The following is an 18,799-nucleotide window of genomic DNA, read 5'->3' on the forward strand; positions in this document are numbered from 1 at the left end:
GAGGGGGAGCGGTCTGGAAGTCCATCCTTAGGAGAGAATGATCTGACCATGACAAGGGCTCAATAACTATCTCCCCTAATACCAGATCATTTTGCCACTGGCCCGAGACAAAAATCAGATCCAGCGTGTGTCCACCCGTGTGAGTGGGGGCATGAATTAATTGGGTCAAGTCCAAGGCCGTCATGGATGCCAAGAACTCTTCCCAGGTATTAATGTTAGGCTGATTGGTCTGTAGTTTCCCGGGTCTGGTTTTTTTCTCTCCCCCGCCCCCTTGGCATTAAATAGCAATTACATCAAACAGAGGCAAATTCAAAAAAGGATAGGCAATCAAGTCTGAATTCCTATCCAAATAAGTTCAGAACTGCAATGGTCAGAATCAAAGCCTTGTTGAGAAAGAAAGGTTAATGAGATATGTTAGTAGTAGTTGTTCAGTCATTCATTCATTCACTTCTTTGTGACCCAAGGGACATCATTTTGCCAGGAATGTCTGTCAGTAACTGCCTCTTGAGTAATTGCAAGCTCCTGCTTGCGACAATTCTACTATTGTATGAAGTCTGAAAGTTCTGTTCATTATAGAATCAAAAGAATTTGTCATATTGACAAGACATTCCACATGGACAATATTCATGGGTGGGGATGAGAACAATACTTTTCCAATCTCTCAGGTTTGGGCATCTCATTGAGTCTTGTCATTCTGTACACGTTTTCCTTTTGGCAGTTTACATTACATTAAAAAAATTAAGGATAATGCAGGCAGTCTTATTCTCACTTTTGTTGGTGACAATCTGTTGTGTAAATCCCATTATTACAAGATTTCCATGTTCCCACTTTAATCAGTAACTTAACAAAGAACAAATTATTCAGCACATTACTGAGGGTTCCCAGATGGAAACTGCATCCCCAAGGAAAGATGGCTGCAGAAAATACAGGTGGAAAGGGAGACCTGATGAGACTATGTTGTGTGAAGTGCTACTTCTTGAATTTAAATATGTTTGTGTGTGTTGTGAATGCATGTGAATAAAGGAGACCTGCCAGAACAACTCGTTTGCATTAGCCAGCTCCATTGCCCTGTTGTCACAATGTGTTTTGCATCATTGCTAGGATTTGCTGATTTTGAAAACATAAATGGACCACAGCCAAGTCGTTGTATGCCTTCTGTTTCACCTTGAAATATTCCCCTATTTCTGCTACTTTTTGAAGTAGTATAACAATTGGGATCAGCACCTTGGTCCTTAAATAAAGCAGTTGCTAAGTGAAACATCACAATTTTTCAATTTTAGTTCAGCTTTGTCTTAAATACCTGCAAAAGTCATAAATGCAAGGATTGATCACAAAGTTACTTTTCTTTCACCATTGCAATGGTGAATGGTTGACAAATGAAGACCACCTGTATGAAGATGAGAATAACACAGATCTTATATGAAGGTTAGATTAAATACTATAATAAAGGACTAATATAAACACCCTCAAATACAGACAAAAGCTTTTTGAACTTTTAGAAGTATGCATGTTGCTTTCATGGAATTTCAGTAAATGTTTTAAGTGCTTACCTTTCAAACAGAAAGGGGGTGGTTTAACTCTAGGATTGGATCATGATGAAGTGCAAATATGCATTGAGTGTAACCCTAAGCTATCTGAAGGAACAGGAGCTTTTTTTCCTTTTCTTTTTTGTGACAATGAAGTCTGATCTCTTTAGGTGGGCAGAAAGTATCCTTTGCAGGATCTGTTGAGGAAGTCCCTACTGGATCAGAGAAGTCAGAAGATGGGGATGCCCCGGAAGAGGAGACAAATGTGAAACAGGAAAAGGGAGATCCAACATTAACAGGTAATGAAGCTGGGCCTTGGATGCAATGCTTGCTAAAGAGCACAATGTTAGGCCTTCTCTTTTTCTACAATTTGTTGCATTTCTTCTTTTGGAAAGAACCTGATTGTATGTTTTTTTCTCATGAAGGGACTCTCTGTTATTTTCATTTTTGCTTGATGGAAGAATACGTTATTCAGTTCTTTGTTTTTATGAGTCTTAAAGCCAGGGAGACTGAGAAACAAATGCAGTTCTAGGACTATGTCTGCTCATAAGGAAAGAGGGCTTTTCTGAAGAGTTATAGATGCAAACCCCTAATCATTCTCTGAAGCCAAGCTTGTGACTCTATTCCTATGAAAACTCTAAATTGCTGTAGTTAAAATTATATTTTGTGAAATAGATTGGCCCAAAGACAAGCAGAAACTTTGTCTCAGTCAGTTAGCACTATATAGCCATTATTTAAAAAAAAAAAATCTTGAAGGAGAATTGCTTAAAGTTTGTTGAACTATATATTTCTTTATAGGATACATTATATACACGTATATATTCCTTAGTTTATAGGATACATTAATATGGCATTTTTCTTCTAATGGAGAAATTGACTCAATTATTTGGCTGTCTGGAACTGTTTCCTTTTCAAATGTGTTCTCTTTATTAATGCAATCCTTTTTAAGATATAAGGTAGTCTAGGAAATGCAATTTATATTGGTTTGGGTGGGAATTTGAGGGGGGGGAAAGAGAAATCTGATTTTGGTTGGAATTATGCATAATAATTTCATCCCTCTCAGCCTGGATCCTGTGAACTAGCTTCTTCATCTTCCCAATTTATTTTTATGCTGTGATTCTCAAATAAAAAGCCTGGAAATTGTAACCTTCTTTAAAAAAAGAAAAGGAATATTTTCACACTTTTACAAAACTTGGGATTCCCATAAACCACATTTACATTGATTTGAAATAATAGTTTTAAAGCAAATTTTGTCTCTTCCTGATCTTTCTTCCCTTTGCTTCATAGATCATGACATGGAACAGAGTCACTCTGACTGGAAAGAGAGACCCCCCTGTGCTGTTAAACTGGAAAACCGTTCTTCTCCACCCCCCATCCACACCACAACCTAGCACTGGAAGTGAAGGATAGTTTGGGGAGATATCCTGTTGATGGCAATCTCTCATTTTTCACAAGACCAATTGGATTACTTCCTTTAATAACTATTTTTCCTCTAACTCTCTTTTCTGTTTTGAATTTGTATCTTATTTGGCAGTGTTTGGTTATGTTCAGTGAATTATTCAATAGAAGGGTTGAAGGGAAGAAAGGTGAATGGAAAGCTGCCTAGAAATGAACCTTCACGTTCAAAGGCACGATATCTCTGAGGGCCTGTTATTGTGGACATGTGGCAGAATGGCTGTTTTTATTGTGCCTTGCCAGTAGATTTCACTGCAAGGGAAGGAAGGAAGCCATCCAGTCATTGTTTGACCTTCAACCCTGGACTAGATGCTCATTTGGTGGGATCTAGCATGATCATTATTGGGTTTTTTTTAATGTTTCTGCTCACCCATCCAGACCTGATGATTATATGACCATGGTTTGTAATATTAATAATTACCTAAGGAAATCAGATTACTGAAGTGCTTCCAGACAGATAGAGCCTTGTTCTAGTAATAAAAAGGTATTATATAACTATGTTATTTTTCATTATTTAAAAATGGAAACTATTGTGTGTTGATGGGAAGGAGAAACAGAAGCAATATTATGCAGCAACTGGAAGCAATGGCCTATATAAACCATGTAAAATTTCATGAAGGAGATTGATTACACAATAAATTCCTTGTCTGGCAGCACTTCTTTTCTAAAAATGTTGCCATTTGATTTCTAAAAATCAAGTGTGAAAATTTGGTATTTCAGCAAGTAGAATTTATAGCTGGGTTCAGCTTAATAACCTAGAGAAAGATCTTTAACCTCTATCTCCCACATCCATTGTAACATTCAATGCTCAAAAAGCCATAATTCAAGATTTAATCATTGAATAGTTGAATTTTCCTTCTTCCTTCCTTCTTTCCTTTCTCCCACACCTTTCTCCCTGTGTATTGGGCAATGCCGTTCCATGTTTCTCTGCTCTATTAAAACTTTGTAAATAAATACTGCATTTAAAGAGTATTTTATGGAGGGAAGAGCCAACAATGAAAGTTTAAGCCACTTCTTTCTTAATGTATTAGCCAGGAACTACAGAAGGAAAAGTTTCATGGTTTTGTGGAGTTGACTTTCTGCAAACAATCTCTCTATATATAAACCAAAGTTCATTGGCAGTAGAAATATAAAAACATTAGGACAAATTTGGGAGAGTGGGAAGGAGGCATCCATTATGATTCTTCCAATGTTTATCCCCAGGAAAACCTCAATTTTGGCTTCTAAAACCAGCCCAAGCAAACCAGTTGTCAAATATTCAAGATTTGAGTTTTGCAGTATAGAAATCAAGAAATCAGCAAAAGTTTGCTTACTTAAATGTTCATTTATGTATTACTTCAACGTCTATGCTGCTTCAAACTTCATGACTTTAATCTGCAGTTAGTAAAGTTATTACAGTCTACCTCTCCTTTGTAGGGCACTTTTTAATGCAGTTTAAGATCCAGTTTTGTTGTTGTTGTTAATCAGTCACTAAGTCATGTTCAACTCTTCGTGACCACATGGACCACAGCATGCAAGGGCCCCCTGTCCTCCACTATCTCCCTGAGTCTACCCAAACTCATGCCCACTGTCAATGACACTATCTAATCATCTCATCCTCTGCCATCCCCTTCTCCTTTTGCTTTCCATCTTTCAGGGTCTTCTTTAATGAGTGCTCTATTCTCATTTTGGTGGCCAAAGTATTTGCATTTAAGCTACATTATCGGTCCTTCCAAACAATAGTCAGGATTGGTTTCCTTTAGGATTGACTGATTTGATCTCCTTGGGATCCACGGGATTCTCAAGAGTATTCTCCAACACCACAATTTGAAAGCATCAACTCTTCAGTTGATGGTACGACTCTCATAGCCATACATTACAACTCAGAAAACAATAGCTTTGATTATACAGACCTTTGCTGGTAAGGTGGTGTCTCTGCTTTTTAATATGCTATCTAGGTTTGCCATAGCTTTCTTCCAAGGAGTAAGCATCTTTTAATTTCATGTTTGCAGTTGCTTTTCTGCAGTGATCTTGAAGCTCAACAAATAAAGTCTATTACTGTTTCCATTTCTTCTCCTTCTATTTGCCAGGAAGTGAGGGGACCAGATGCCATGATCTTAGTTTTTGTAATGTTGAGTTTCAAGCCAACTTTTGTACTCTCCTCTTTCACCTTCATCAAGAAGCTCTTTAGTTCTTCACTTTCTGCCATAAGAGTGATATCGTCTACATATCTGAGGTTGTTGGTATTTTTCCCAGTACGCTTGTAATTCATCCAGCCAAATATTTTGCACGAGGTACTCTCCATATAAGTTAAATAAGTAGGGTGATGTTATATAACCTTGTCATACTTCTTTCCCTATTTTGAACCAATTAGTTGTTCCATGTCTGGTTCTATCTATTGCTTCTTGTTTATTGTGATCTACACAATCAAAGGATTTAGCATAGTCAATGAAGCATATGTTTTTCTGGAATTCTCTTGCTTTTTCCCTAATCCAGTGAATGTTGGCAATTTGATCTCTAGTCCCTCTGCCTCTTCGAAACCCAACTTGAACTTCTGATAGTTCTTGGTTCATATATTGCTGAAGTCTAGCTTGTAGGATTTTGAGCATGGCCTTGCTAGTGTGTAAAATGAGTGAAATTGTACAGTGCAATGGAACATTCTTAGGCATTGCCCTTCTTTGGGATTGGAATGTAAACTGACCTTTTCCAACTGTGGCCATTGTTGAGTTTTCAAAATTTATTGACATATTAAATGCTGTACTTTAACAGCATCGGCTTTTAAATTTTTAAATAGTTCCACTGGAATACCATCATCTCCCCTAGCTTTGTTGTTGGCAAGATCCAGTTTAGTGCCTTCCAAATGTGCTGTATCACTTCTTGCAGTTAATATCTATATGGGACATCAAATCATATATTTTAATGAAGCTATGAGATATGTCTATAGTTTTCAGGGAAGTGGAACAGGTTTTCTATAATACTAGCTCTGTGATCTGTGCGCATCTCCCTCATGAAAGCAATCAAAAAGGTGATGGTGGGTCTAAGTTAGAGCTCTGGTGAATATTTCTTTGGTAGGGAGGATGATATTACTTGCCTTGAAAAAAGTAACAGTGCACCCATACTTAAGAAGCCATCCTTTTATCCAGCTTTATGGAGTAACTAACAGGCTGCCTGCAATTTTCCCTTTCTTGGAAAGATGACTGAGAAGGTAAAGAACCAGTAGTTAAAGAGAGCTATGGATGAAACAGATTATCTGGATGCCTTTAATTAGGATTCAGGCTGGGGTGAAGATTGTTGTAGATCACCTTTGTGGGGACTGTAAGGAATAGTGCCACCTTCCTTGGCTGACTTCCATGACTCTTGATACATCAATTATGGTATCCTGCTGGATTGTTTATGAGAACTGAAAATTGGTGACCTTCAGGTTCTAGAGTAAGCCCATCTTTGACTCAAAATGGGGTTCTGCGCACTCATAGAGAATAGGAAAATAATCTGAAGGTATTCCTGAACTCATAGCTCCTGCTGGAAATAAAGATGAAAACAATGGTCAGGAAAGCTTTTACACAGGTTCAACTTATGCTCCAGTTGTGTCACTTATGTCCCTGTCACTTCACAACTTCATTACAGTCCCTCTTCTCTGAAACAGCTTAGCCCTAGAAACAGTCCTTTGTGTCAGAATTTTAGTGAGCTATTAAAACCAGGCTCTTCCAGAGTGTTTGGTGTATGAGGGTATTATAGATTGAAAGGAGGCACCAGAGATAGATGGGAAAAGTTATAATTGTGATACTTATATACTATTGATTTTGTGGTGGTTTGATTATTAAGCATTATTTTATTATTTTTAAATAAATTACTAAAAGTGAGAATTTGCTGTGTCTGTGGATTGAAGCACATAAAAGCCTAAATAAATAAATAATCTAAATAAATGTAGGTTGCCTGTACCCTTTTCTAACTATATGTTTTGTAATATATATTTCTAATCTTATATACTTACAACTCTTTATTTCCCTCAATCATGTCTAGTGTGTTTAAAAATTAGGTTTTAAAGCTTTTCTTGCATGAATGGATAAAAATTATGAATAGCTGATTATTTTCAGTGTATTAAAGGTGTACAAATGATTTCCTAAAACAGAAAAAGGCATAGATGGAAATTCATATTTTCAGAATTCTTGAAGCAAAACATTGCACTGTACTTAACTAAGCAATTTGCTTATTTGATTTGTACCACACCAATTACCACACCAATATTTTTTGTACCACACCAATATTTTTTCACATTTCTTAAAACTAACCTCCTTGTTTTCCTCTATTCAAGTTACTGATTTTGTAGGATTATGTAGGACTTACAGAAAATTTGGGAATTCTATCTAATCATCCTCATCACTCTTTGACTCTCCCCTCAGTGCACAGGAAAACTCTGATCTCTTCAGAGAGATATCTTTGTGTAACTACAGAAACTGTCTTCTTTAAGCTAGATCCCATATGAAACTATGTCTACAGCAAGGAACATTCTTATTGCCAGAAAACAACTTACAACCAGCCAACTGGCCTTCTACAAGGAAATAAGTAAACACAGCTGGCTTTTGGCACCCACCCCACTTGAGGATACAATACAATGGATGTTTTCAGACATCTTCACTGCTTCAGCCTTGCTTTTCTTAATCTAGCCCTTTCTATCCAGGAGAGCTGTGCAGCTCATTGTGGCTTATCCTCAAGTAGTTTGTTGTGCAATAGGATGCAATGGCAAAATTTTGAGGATAGAATGTTATCCAAATGTTGGAATTTCATCAAGTAGAAAGTCGACCCAGCTTCTACTGGCCATGTTCAGTTGCATTATATATTCCCCCTTCCATTCCAGTTATTGAGCATTTATCCTCTAAGGCAGGCATGTCAAACTGCCGGCCCACGGGTCGGATGCATCACGCCAAAACCACACCCATCCCATTGCCGGCAATGGGAAAAAAGTCCCGATACGTCACACATCACGTGACGTCATGAGTGTGACATGTCTGCTCTAAGGCCATTTTGATTTGTGTTGCTAGGCTAAGAAGATACATACGTGACTTCTACATGCCATTGCCCATTTCTAGGCTAGGTTTTAATCAGAGGCCTTATTAACTTGTATTTGCTATTCTTGCAAAATGGTGCTAGACCTCTTTAAAAGTCATGTTCACCATTTGTGAGAGAGTTCTTCAAAAAACACTAGCCTTCTCTTTTTAAAATAAAAGGCCTGGAGGAAGAGAAACAACAAGATGAATACTGAGAGTAAGACGGCTGTGAAAATCATTTTCCAACATTGTTCCCATTATACACACTGCAGAAACAGCAATGCACATGACTCTGAAATGCTAGACCTCACTTTTATAAGGAGGGAACAACAGTGAGATCACTATAATATCAACAGCAACATCGTCATGAAGATTTCTCTTCACACTGTTCCTGTTAAGTGTACTGTAATTGGAGCAGCAGTCAACATAAATCTTCACAGCTGTCTGTAAAAAACAGAACAGCACCTGAAGATGAGATAAAGCATGATGGAGTGGTTCACTATTGCCTTCTCCCTGCAGTATGAAATGATGCCTTTATCATTGTTACTGATCACTTCTAGCATCTTCTTATATGGCTGTTGCTCAATGTAGTTGCCTGTGCGATTTAACTGGACTACTGGGATAAACTTCATCCCTTAGCAGTATATCATCTTCTTTTAAATTCCCAGAATTCTTTATCCTCCCACTAAGGAACAACAGCTCCTCTCCTCTCCCTCCATACTGAGGAAGCACAGTACTAGAGAGGAAATATTTGCTTAACCATGGCACAGGTATAACTAAAACCAAACAAATCATAAATGGCTGTGGGAGGCAGGAAGCAGATGTGGGTGTTTATTTTCCAGTAACACCTTCAGCAGAAATGAAGGACAGAAGCCCTATTGCTGGTGGCTCTACACATAAAGAGCCCTTTTTTTTTTAAAAAAAAAGGAAATCTAACAGACATAACCAAAAAGTTTTTGATAAATGATGACTATTATTGCCTCTCTTCCACAGAAATAAGCTACAGCTTTAAAACTTTTCTGATGATATTTGATACACCTTTAATAATGCTTTATTATTTTTTAAACCAGAAAGAAATTGAATAAAGAAAAAAATTAAATTAACAAAACTGCAATCAATTCAGTTCACTGCTATTAAATATAACTGCAAACTGTCAATATCTAAAGAATGATTGAAAGTTGTTACAACATTGACTTCCGGTTTGCCGATGCGGCTGCTGCAGACGCTTGGAAGGCGACTCTGTCTTCCACGTCCGATTTTCCTTCGCTGGGGGACCCTGGAAAGGGTCAAAAGTCGCCTTGTAGGGGCGGCGAGCAAGGAGAGGACACCCACTCGATCTGGGGCAGCCCTCCAAACTGGCGGAGAAAAGACCGGCCATAGCAATATGGCTCGTCATTAGGCTGCAGACAGCCGAAGTCAAATCTACTACCAAGCACTCTGAAAGCAATGCGGATGAAACGGTGAAATTTGATCTTCTCTTCTTTTCCTGTAAAGGCTGCTTGAAGTATCTTCCCCCTGTGAGAAGAGAGGGAAGGGAATTTCTATCCCACCCTCTAAGAATAGCGGCATCTGACTATCCAGGGGAATCAAAGCATTAAAAAGAACAACTTTAATGTAATTGGATTTATATGTTTCTGCAACTTGGAGATTAAATTTTTTCCTATTTATATTGGAGACTTTTGTTTTTATCTACAAAAAAGAAATAAAATTGGATAAAGAATTAGAAAAATTTGGGATTTAAAAAACTCTAAATGGCATTGATGACATCTTGTGGTGAAGCTTGGTATTGCAATTTGTTATTTCCTAAAAAGAGACTTGGCTCAAAGCCCAGACCTAGATAAGACTTTCCTGATCTTGGAACCATCTGTGAGAAGATTCAGCTGTAAGAAAACTACTGGGCAGCAAAATTGGTCCACTTGAGCTGTGACTGTAAACCTTTACTGTCTTTTGCTTAACAAATAACTTTTGCTAGAAAGACTATTTACAAATAAGTGAAAGATGGATGAAGACCAGGAAAAGATTCTTTCTATGTTAAAGCAATACATGAAAGCATTCTTGCAGCTTGTGATAAAATAAGACCTAAAATAAAAGTTCAAGATGCCAGCTTAGATGCACAAAGCCAAATTTTGACAACTAAAGAACCAACAATGCAGAAGATAACAGAAGAAGCGTGACAACCAAATATGAAGACAGAGGACCCAATTGATCATCAAATATACCTGATGGAAAATCCAGAAAAGGAAGTGACAACATTGAAAATGGAAATGATTTTCTATACAAATCAGAAGAAACTTGAGAAAGAAGTGGAATAGATTGAAGACAAATATACTAAAGCAAACATGGGGAACTGGAATAACAGGGAGACAATTTAATGAATACAAATGGGCTAGTCCTTCCAGAAAATTGGCAATCAAATGGTCTCCTTTAATTCAAACAACATATGTAAGAATAGAGGGAGATCTATTTGATGATTTAAAGGCATTGATATGGAAGCCTAATTGACGAAGGAAGAAAGCTAGAATAAGGTTGAAAAAAACTGGGATTTTGACTCATTAGAGGGGATTTTATATTGCCAATTAGAGGGTTAAAGGGAGATGTTGAGATAAGGGGAATTTTGGTTATTAGATTTATAATATTTGGAAACTAGTTGAAAATAAGGATTTTATCAGCTTAATATTTAAAAATTGGACTTAAAAGGGAAAAGAAAGTTAAATATTATGAATATGTTTGATTTATTAACAGGCAATATATATAATGGTTTTGATTTATTAAAGGGGATATTGTGTTATTAAGTAGATGATTAAATAGATAACAGGAAATAGAACAAGATTATATTCAAATAGATAAAATATGTATTTTGGATATTATAATTTGTTATCAAGTGAGATAAGGGAAATTTTGGTTACCCAAAGTCTGAAAATTATAAATATTAAAGGTTAAATTGGAATATTGATAAGAAATTAAAAATTGAGTAAAATTAACAAAGGAATATGGATTGTTTATGAAGATTGAAGGTAATTAAGATATGTATAAGCTAAAAATCTATTGATAAATGTAATAATGATGTTTTTATTGATATAATTAGAAATGTACTAACCTGAATATGAGACAGTAAATGTTAAGGTAAAAATAGAAGAAATATTCAATGTTGTAACCTGAGATCTGCACTAAGATTCTGTTATTGAACTATTGTAACCCAGTCACCATGTTGCTTTTTAAATATTCAAATGTAAAATTGGAAAATTAATAAAATATTATAAGAAAGTTGTTACAACATTAAACAGAACATGTACTTAGAATTCCAAAATTTGATATAAAATCTAATAAATAAATGGTCATTCACAAAAGGTGCAAAGAAACTCAGCAATCATAAAACAGGAGGACATGCATTTTTATTGTTAACTGACCAAAGAACAGAAAACAGAATAGGAATAAACTGACAATTTTCAAATTAGAAAGTTTCAAAGTATGAAATTATAAGATAAGATAAGATAAGATAGATAAGATAAACTTGATTGTCATTTTTTTTACTGTGGGCACAACAGCATACATCAAAAATGAAATTTAGTTGCCCGCTCTCAAAGTGAAATACATACATGACACACACCTAAACATATTATGAACAACATATGTACAGACCCACATCCCTATATATAAGTAGCAAACAAATATTAAATACTGTCCGTCTTAAATATATAATGGAAGGAGGAAGCTTGAGAATTCACAAGGTTAATGCTGTATGGGATGAAACTATGGCTGAATCTGGATGTTCTGCTACGGATTATTATGAATGATTACCAAAGTAGGCAAGTTTATTAATGATCCCATACTGTTCAAGATAGTAAAGCCAAAACAATTTCAAAGACTTTGAATAGGTTCTTCCCAAGCTTGGTATTTTTGGAGGGAGAAAAGGGTGCCTTCAAACTAGTGTTGACTCCTGGTGACTCCTTGGCCAACTCCCTGTAGTTTTCTTGGCACAAAGTCAGAAATGGTTTCTCATTACCTGCTTCCTAGGACTGAGAGTGTGACTGGCCCAAGGTCACCCAGTCACCTTCATGCTTAAGGAAGGATGAGAATTCATGGTCTCCAGGTTTCTATCCTGATCCCTTAACTACTATATCAAATTGGACACCAAAATATCAAATGCAGTTCTGTATAATCAAATACAATTTTTTAAAAAGGGGGATCTGAATAAGGAGCATAATTAGTGGTTATCCCAATGAAAGTGTCTATAAAGTGGTTTCCTTTCATTACAATTCCATAGTTGGAATCATTAGAAACTGCACCCTGTACAAACATCAAATATACACTGATAAGCCACCAGTGTGCTACAACTAAAAAACTATAAATTGCATATCACTGGCTCTACTGTAATAACTCCTATTGGGCATATTGATGCTCAGAGCCAGTGTGGTATAGCAGCTAAAATGCTGGCTTAGAAACTAGGAGGCTGTTATTCCAGGTCTCCTTTGGCCAGCCCTAACTATTGGGCTGTTATTGTAAAGAAAACATGTAACAGGAGGATTAGGCGTCTCGAGTTATATTCTGTATATAAAAAAGATGGGATAATAATACTCATCTTGCATACTACGTCTAGTTCTGGGCACGTATTTTAACCGGAAGAAATTGGAACAGGTTCGGAGAATGGCAACGAAGGTGAACAGGTGAAAACGAATACTTAAGATCTCTATAAGCCCTGAACGCTTACTCGAGAAACAAGAGAGAGATCACCATATCATTCTTTAAATTTCTGAGAAAAAGAAAGCAAAGACCTTTTCTCTCTCATTTAATGGAAGACATCGAAAAACGAAAAACCCTAACCCGGCGATGGGCTCCACTCCCCGATCCATAGTTTCTGGGAAGCGCTACAGCAATGGTTTCTCGCCGCTTTATCCAGGATTTCTTCTCACTTTCCGGGCTAACCCATGGTTCTGGGATTCTTACGAGATCTTTCACCCAAATACTAACGAGCCCACAGCAGGTGAGTCAAGTGCTGCCATCTGCTGAGATTGGAAACGGACGAAAAACTGGGGCAGATATAAAAGGGATAAGTCACGAAAAACCAATAACCAGCCTTCTTCGAGGCGATTTACTGTTTGCTAACTCAAAAGTGGAATGCATTGATCTTAAACATAGTGTAAACAAAAAAATTCAGGTCATGCGCCCGCTGTGCTTGCATGCATGTGCTCCCAAGACTTAAACCTTTCCGGGAAGAGTTCCAGACTCCACCTCTTCACAGGAGCAGCCAATCGTCACTCTTGCATTTGTTTTTCTTTCTTCGGTTAGCATTGTTCTACTTTGAGCAAATAGCATGCCGTTACTGGCCACCAATCCATCGGTGTTCTTGCTCTTATCACCAATTATCCCCGTTATTTACACCTCTCTATTTTCCCTCTCTCCCAACTTAAGTTTCTGTAGAATCGAGCACGCATTGTAAAATCTCTCGTTCCTCTTCTTAGCCAATCAAATCGATTTGCTCTCAACCAATGAAAGTGCCTTCCTCTTCCCTTCTCTCTTCCGTACCCCATTCCCTCAGCCCCACCTTTGTTTCTCTTTCGGAGTAATCGAAACTGACGGGAGGGGGTCTCTTCCGGCTTATGCGTGGTCACATTTAACCATGTGAGCGGAAGTAGTATGCAACTCAAATTGGGGTAACTTCCGCCTTTTTCTCTCTTGATTCCTCTTGTTGATGGGAAATTGAGACAGCGGCTGATCAGATAAATCCTCGTATAGTGGTTGCAGTGGCGAAGGCTGGGCATTTCGTGAAGAAAGAGTATCTTGCAGAGTATGGATTAATACTTTAATATTGTTCAGTCTTTAATAATAAAAAGCAGATCTTTTATATGGTGTTGCCCGATAGGTAGTTCAGAATAAGTAAATCATTTATTAATGTTTTAGTAAGGTTTAAAACAGTTAATATTTTCCTTGTATTGCAGATTTGGAGCTCAACTTTTACGCGGGCGGACAGAATCAGCGGTAGATAATATAGGATCTTTTTAAGCTTTACGGTAACATTCTTGCAATGTTACCGAAGGTGAGAAATTGAAACAACCGTTTTAAGGGATTGATGCGTCTAACATGATATAAATCAATTTCCCAATCTGTATTGTCCTTCCATATAGTTTGGACAACAGTATTAAAAACTGTGGTAACACATGTATAGGGTAATAGATTGGGAAGAGTGGCGTTCTATGGATTTAAAAATGCATGCTACTGTTTGATTTATAGCCCACCTTTTCTTCAGGAGCTTAAGGAAGTATACATGGTTGTTGCTCTTCCCATTTCCCCCCCAACAATCCTGTGAGGTAGGTTGTGCTGAGAGTGTGTGACTAGAATCCACTGCATGATATACCTGCAGAGTTCGAGCTCTATTGCTGGACAGATGTTCCAATAAAGGAGAATATTTGTAGCTCAGGGTTAAAATGAGGGATCCTGGTGCCCTCTGAGCTTGGTTGTTGCTTGCAGACGTTTCATTATCCAAACTAAATAACATCATCAGTGCTAGTAAGGAGTGGGGTTTGCTCTGAGTTTATGTGTAGGGGCTTGCTCTCTCAATGTTGATGGGAATTGGAGGGTCTTAGGGTGCTCTTTGATTGGGCTGGTAGTTTGTTTGGCAGTTCCTTGATTTGAGTATTGTTTACTTCTTGGTTGTTGGTCTGATGTTAATCTTGGTTTAATCTATGCTCTCGGGTGCTGATTGCTGGTGGGGAGATGCTTTGGTCTTTTTGTTTTCTTTTTGGCTTGTTAATTATCTCTCTTGCACAGTATGTAGATATTGTTTATATCTATGAGTGTGTATTGATGGCTAATTTGTCAGAGTGCCAGGCTTCCTGAAATTTAGCATTTTTGGACTTGGCTTGATCTAGGATTTTCAGCTGAAACTATGGTTAACTCTTGATATATTGTGAAATTAGAATTTTCATCCTGTTTTTGACTGCTACTCAGTGTTTATGGATGCTTCTACTAGTCTTCCGTCTGTTCTACATAGTGTCTGTTGCAGTCTTTATACATTGTAGATGATTCTTGTTTTTTCTACTGAGGCTACTGGGTCTTTTGGTTAACAGGATGTTTTGGAGGGCTTTAGTTGATTTGTGTGCTATACTGATTCCATGTGATTGCAATAAGTCTGTTGGTGGTTTCTGAGATGCTTTTGGTGTTTAGTAGTGTTATCCTTTTTACAGCTTGTATTGGCTGTTATCTTGGATTGAGTAGTCAGGCAGATTTGATGAAGTTGCGTGGATATCCATTTTGTTGAAAGATATTGTATAAATGCTCTATTCCTTTTTCTGCTGTTCTGGGCGGCTGAGTTGTTTGTACTCATCTGAATAGGGTTCTTACATAGAAGTAAGGATTATTGCTTTAGAAGTGAAGACTTGATGGGTGTGGGTGGTTTTTTGGTATATTTGTGTTTCTAGTTTGCCATTGCAATTTCTGCTGATCAGAATATCTAGGAAGGGTAGCGTTTGGAAACATTAGAGTTTTCTCTCACTTCATTTGGGTAACATGTAGGTAATCAAACACTGCTATCCTTGTTCACAAACAAGTTGTGTTTGTCACACTCAATCTGTCTATAAGACTGTGCTGTTCTTAGCAAAAGGACTTTATGACAATGTACTAAATAAGTTTAATAATCTCACCTTTCGACTTCTAGTTTGACCTTCATGCCTAAACAGTAGCATGCATTTTTGTAGCAAGCTAACATAGCAGTTGTTCTGCTTTTCTATTTTCTCATAGCTTTATATGAAGCTGGGGAATCCCCTTCTGAAACTATTACTGTACTTAAAACACATTCTAAAAGCAGAAAGGGCTGGCCATTTGGGATTTTCTGTGATCAGGAAGTGATTGTATTCATACTTGCGTTATTCCTCAGTTTTATTCCTATTCCTTTGGTTAAATTCCTGTTAATTTACCCTATATATTCTCATTTCTAATTCCCAAAACAGTTAAGTAATTAATTGCCTTCATTGCTACCACTGCTTCTATTCAACCATTTATCACCTCTTCTAACTATCACTACATTTTAAATATTGAGTACATTTTGCTTCTGTTTCTCGCATCAGCTTTCCTTCTGATACAGGTAATCTCAACTTACAACCATTCATTTAATGACTGAAGTTACAGTGGTGAAAAAAATGACTTATGGCTGGGTCCTTGCACTTACAATCATTGCAGCATCCCCTGATCTCATGATTAAATTTTGGTTATTTGGCAACCAGCATATATTTATGATGGTTGCAGCATCCTGTGGTCATGTGATCACCATTTGTGACCTTCTCACCTGGCTTCCAACAAGCAAGTTACCGGGGGAAACCAGATTTGCTTAACAACTGCATGATTCAGTTAACAGCTGCAGTGATTCAGTTAACAACCATGACAAGAAGGGTGCAAATAGAGAACTACCTTCATTGTCTTTCTTTAGAGAAAAGCAGATTCATTTCAGTCTGGGGCCTACTTTTTTAAAGTTCCTACAACTTTGCTATCCTTTGATATCTTACAAAACTCCAAAGGGAATAGTGCCACCCAAGGTTAATTTCAGAAGACTAAAAGGTGTACTATTAACAGATTAATGGGATTTTTTTTGTAGGAATAATGGTTTCTTAAACTTTACAGTAACTCTTCAATAGGCCTACATCCAACTCTATTTGCAAGTCTTAGATGGAGGCTTGACACTTTTAAGCATTAAACTTTGCTTTTTTAGATTCAGCAAGAACTGAAGACATGTATGTTAGACAGCCTGCAAATCTTGATTTACAAATTACAGTGGTTTAAGCCACATAGAATATATTTCTTAATAGTGAACTGGATTATTTTATCAAGCCGTTGAGTATGCTTTCATATGTCGTGTGAACACAACCAATGTCTTTGAGCTCTTTGACCTTTTTGAGCAGCAAACCTATAACCTCCTTTGAATTGTCTTGCAGGATTAGAACTTAATATATTACTTTGACTCTGCTTTTCCTTATATTCATTAGAACTACACTTTGATCATTGTTCAGCATATTTTATTACATCATTTATTGGCTACTTTTTGCCTGCTCCATGAGTTTAGATTACATAATCCTAAATTTGGTTGGACTTAGTTGAACTACCATTATAGAGCAGGATACTAGGAGCATGAGGATACCAGACTTTTTGGAGCTCCTTCACTCAGTGTAAAAAAAATTGAAATTTACCTGTGAGCTAAAATCATTGTGGATAGTTCTACATTACTTCTAGTAATTATACCTTGTAAATTGTACTATGGAATGCTGATAGATTTTCCATTCATAGTCTAATCTTTCCCACTGAGTTCTTTCTGGGTATATTGATCTCTTCCAGCTGGTACATTCTAGCTGGTATTTCCAAGATAGCAGAGAGTAAAAGTAGTTGCAGTCCAAGGCATGAAGGAAAATGCTGGTCTGGCACTTGTTCTTTTGTGAAATCTGGAGCCCTGGTGGATTTTTTGTACCCCTATTTCTTGTTAGCAATATGTTTAAATTTATTCACTACTACCTTGTATCATAATTTATAAGTGTTTCAAGTAAAATATTCAAGTCCAAGATATTTTAAAGAGTATTAAAAATAGTTCATACAAAATTCCAATTTTCAGATAGACAGCCTACTTAGAGAATAAATCAGCTATAAAGTTCAAGCTTGAGGAGTTAAGGTTAAAGAAATCTGCCTGGATAACTCTGGACCAGTTACTGTCATATAGCCCAACCTTCATCATAGGGTTGCTGCTATGAAGAAAATAGAAGACAGGAGCATTACATGTATATGTTGCCTTGAGTTGATTAAAGATAAAAATAGGAGAAAAGTCAAATCTTCATTGTCAGATGAAGAAGATGAAAAATAGAATAGAGAAATAAAAGAAATTTCCAACATAGTTAAGCAAAATTCTCACAGTTACCGTGACAAATAATCTTATATTTTTCACGTATTTAAACATGTTTATTGCATTTATATGCCACCAAATTATTTGAGACTCATGACAGTTTAGAACAGCAATTAAAACATTCCCAATATTCGGCATTTAAAATGTCTGTAGTAAAAGTATAGGATAATGCTAAAAATAATTGAAACAACCAACATTTATAATTTTTATTTATATATCTATTTTTTTTGCTGCCCATCTCACCATGAAGTGAGTAAAAATACATGAAGTAATAAAACAATAGCAATACTCATAACCAGAAAATTACCAACTTTCTGTGAAAAAGGAACTTTGGAAATAGATGGACAAGCCTTAATTCTGGGGAGGAGACTGTTCCACAGGGCCAGGCCTGCAACAGAAAAACATACCTGATTTTGTAGATCAATAGCAATTCTATGAGTTACATTTAGAAGCATATTGGACACCAACGTAGGCCTGAAGTTCAGGCAAAATGTGCTCTTGACAGGTAATATCTACCATAATTAAGGCACTGCATTTGTATCAATAATCATATTTGAATAGTCTTCAAAGGCAGTCCCATGTATAGCACATTGCAGTGATCTCATTTCAAAGTGACAAAGACTATGTCCCTATGCAAGAATCTCATAATTCAGGTAGAGCTGCAAACTGAGGTGCTAGCTAAAGCTGGGCATAGCCCTCCCAACCAGGGCCTCCACCTGCCCAACAGCAGTGACCCTGAATTATAGGAGGACTTCCAGTGGTGGGATTCAGATATGTGAATAACCGGTTCTCTGTGTGGATGCCACTTCCGGAAGCCCGTTCTGGGCCTGGGCAACAAAAATTAGCTATTCTATCTCACATTCTGATGAGAGACAATTACCCTGAGGATGGGCTCCAGCAGAAGTCCGAAAACTCTGAAG

At 37.0% G+C, this 18,799-nt stretch overlaps 2 protein-coding genes across 3 annotated transcripts in view; both read left to right on the forward strand.

Moving 5' to 3' along the window:
- PPP1R1B (protein phosphatase 1 regulatory inhibitor subunit 1B) overlaps positions 1-4,435 on the forward strand; it is a 76,991-nt gene extending 72,556 nt beyond the window's left edge. For both annotated transcript variants that reach the window (XM_015832255.1, XM_029287350.1), the window contains exons 7-8: positions 1,697-1,825; positions 2,814-4,435. In XM_015832255.1, the coding sequence (XP_015687741.1) occupies positions 1,697-1,825; positions 2,814-2,917 (233 nt within the window). In that variant the 3' untranslated portion in view covers positions 2,918-4,435. The remainder of the gene's footprint in view (positions 1-1,696; positions 1,826-2,813) is intronic.
- A 9,236-nt stretch (positions 4,436-13,671) lies between these two features.
- Positions 13,672-18,799, forward strand: part of STARD3 (StAR related lipid transfer domain containing 3) — a 30,500-nt gene continuing 25,372 nt past the window's right edge. The window contains exon 1 of the mRNA XM_015832257.1: positions 13,672-13,790. The gene's annotated coding sequence lies outside the window, so the exon portion shown is untranslated. The remainder of the gene's footprint in view (positions 13,791-18,799) is intronic.

The sequence above is a fragment of the Protobothrops mucrosquamatus genome, unplaced genomic scaffold (genome assembly GCF_001527695.2).
Source record: "Protobothrops mucrosquamatus isolate PMUCROS unplaced genomic scaffold, P.Mucros_1.0 scaffold1, whole genome shotgun sequence".
Lineage (NCBI taxonomy): Eukaryota > Metazoa > Chordata > Lepidosauria > Squamata > Viperidae > Protobothrops > Protobothrops mucrosquamatus.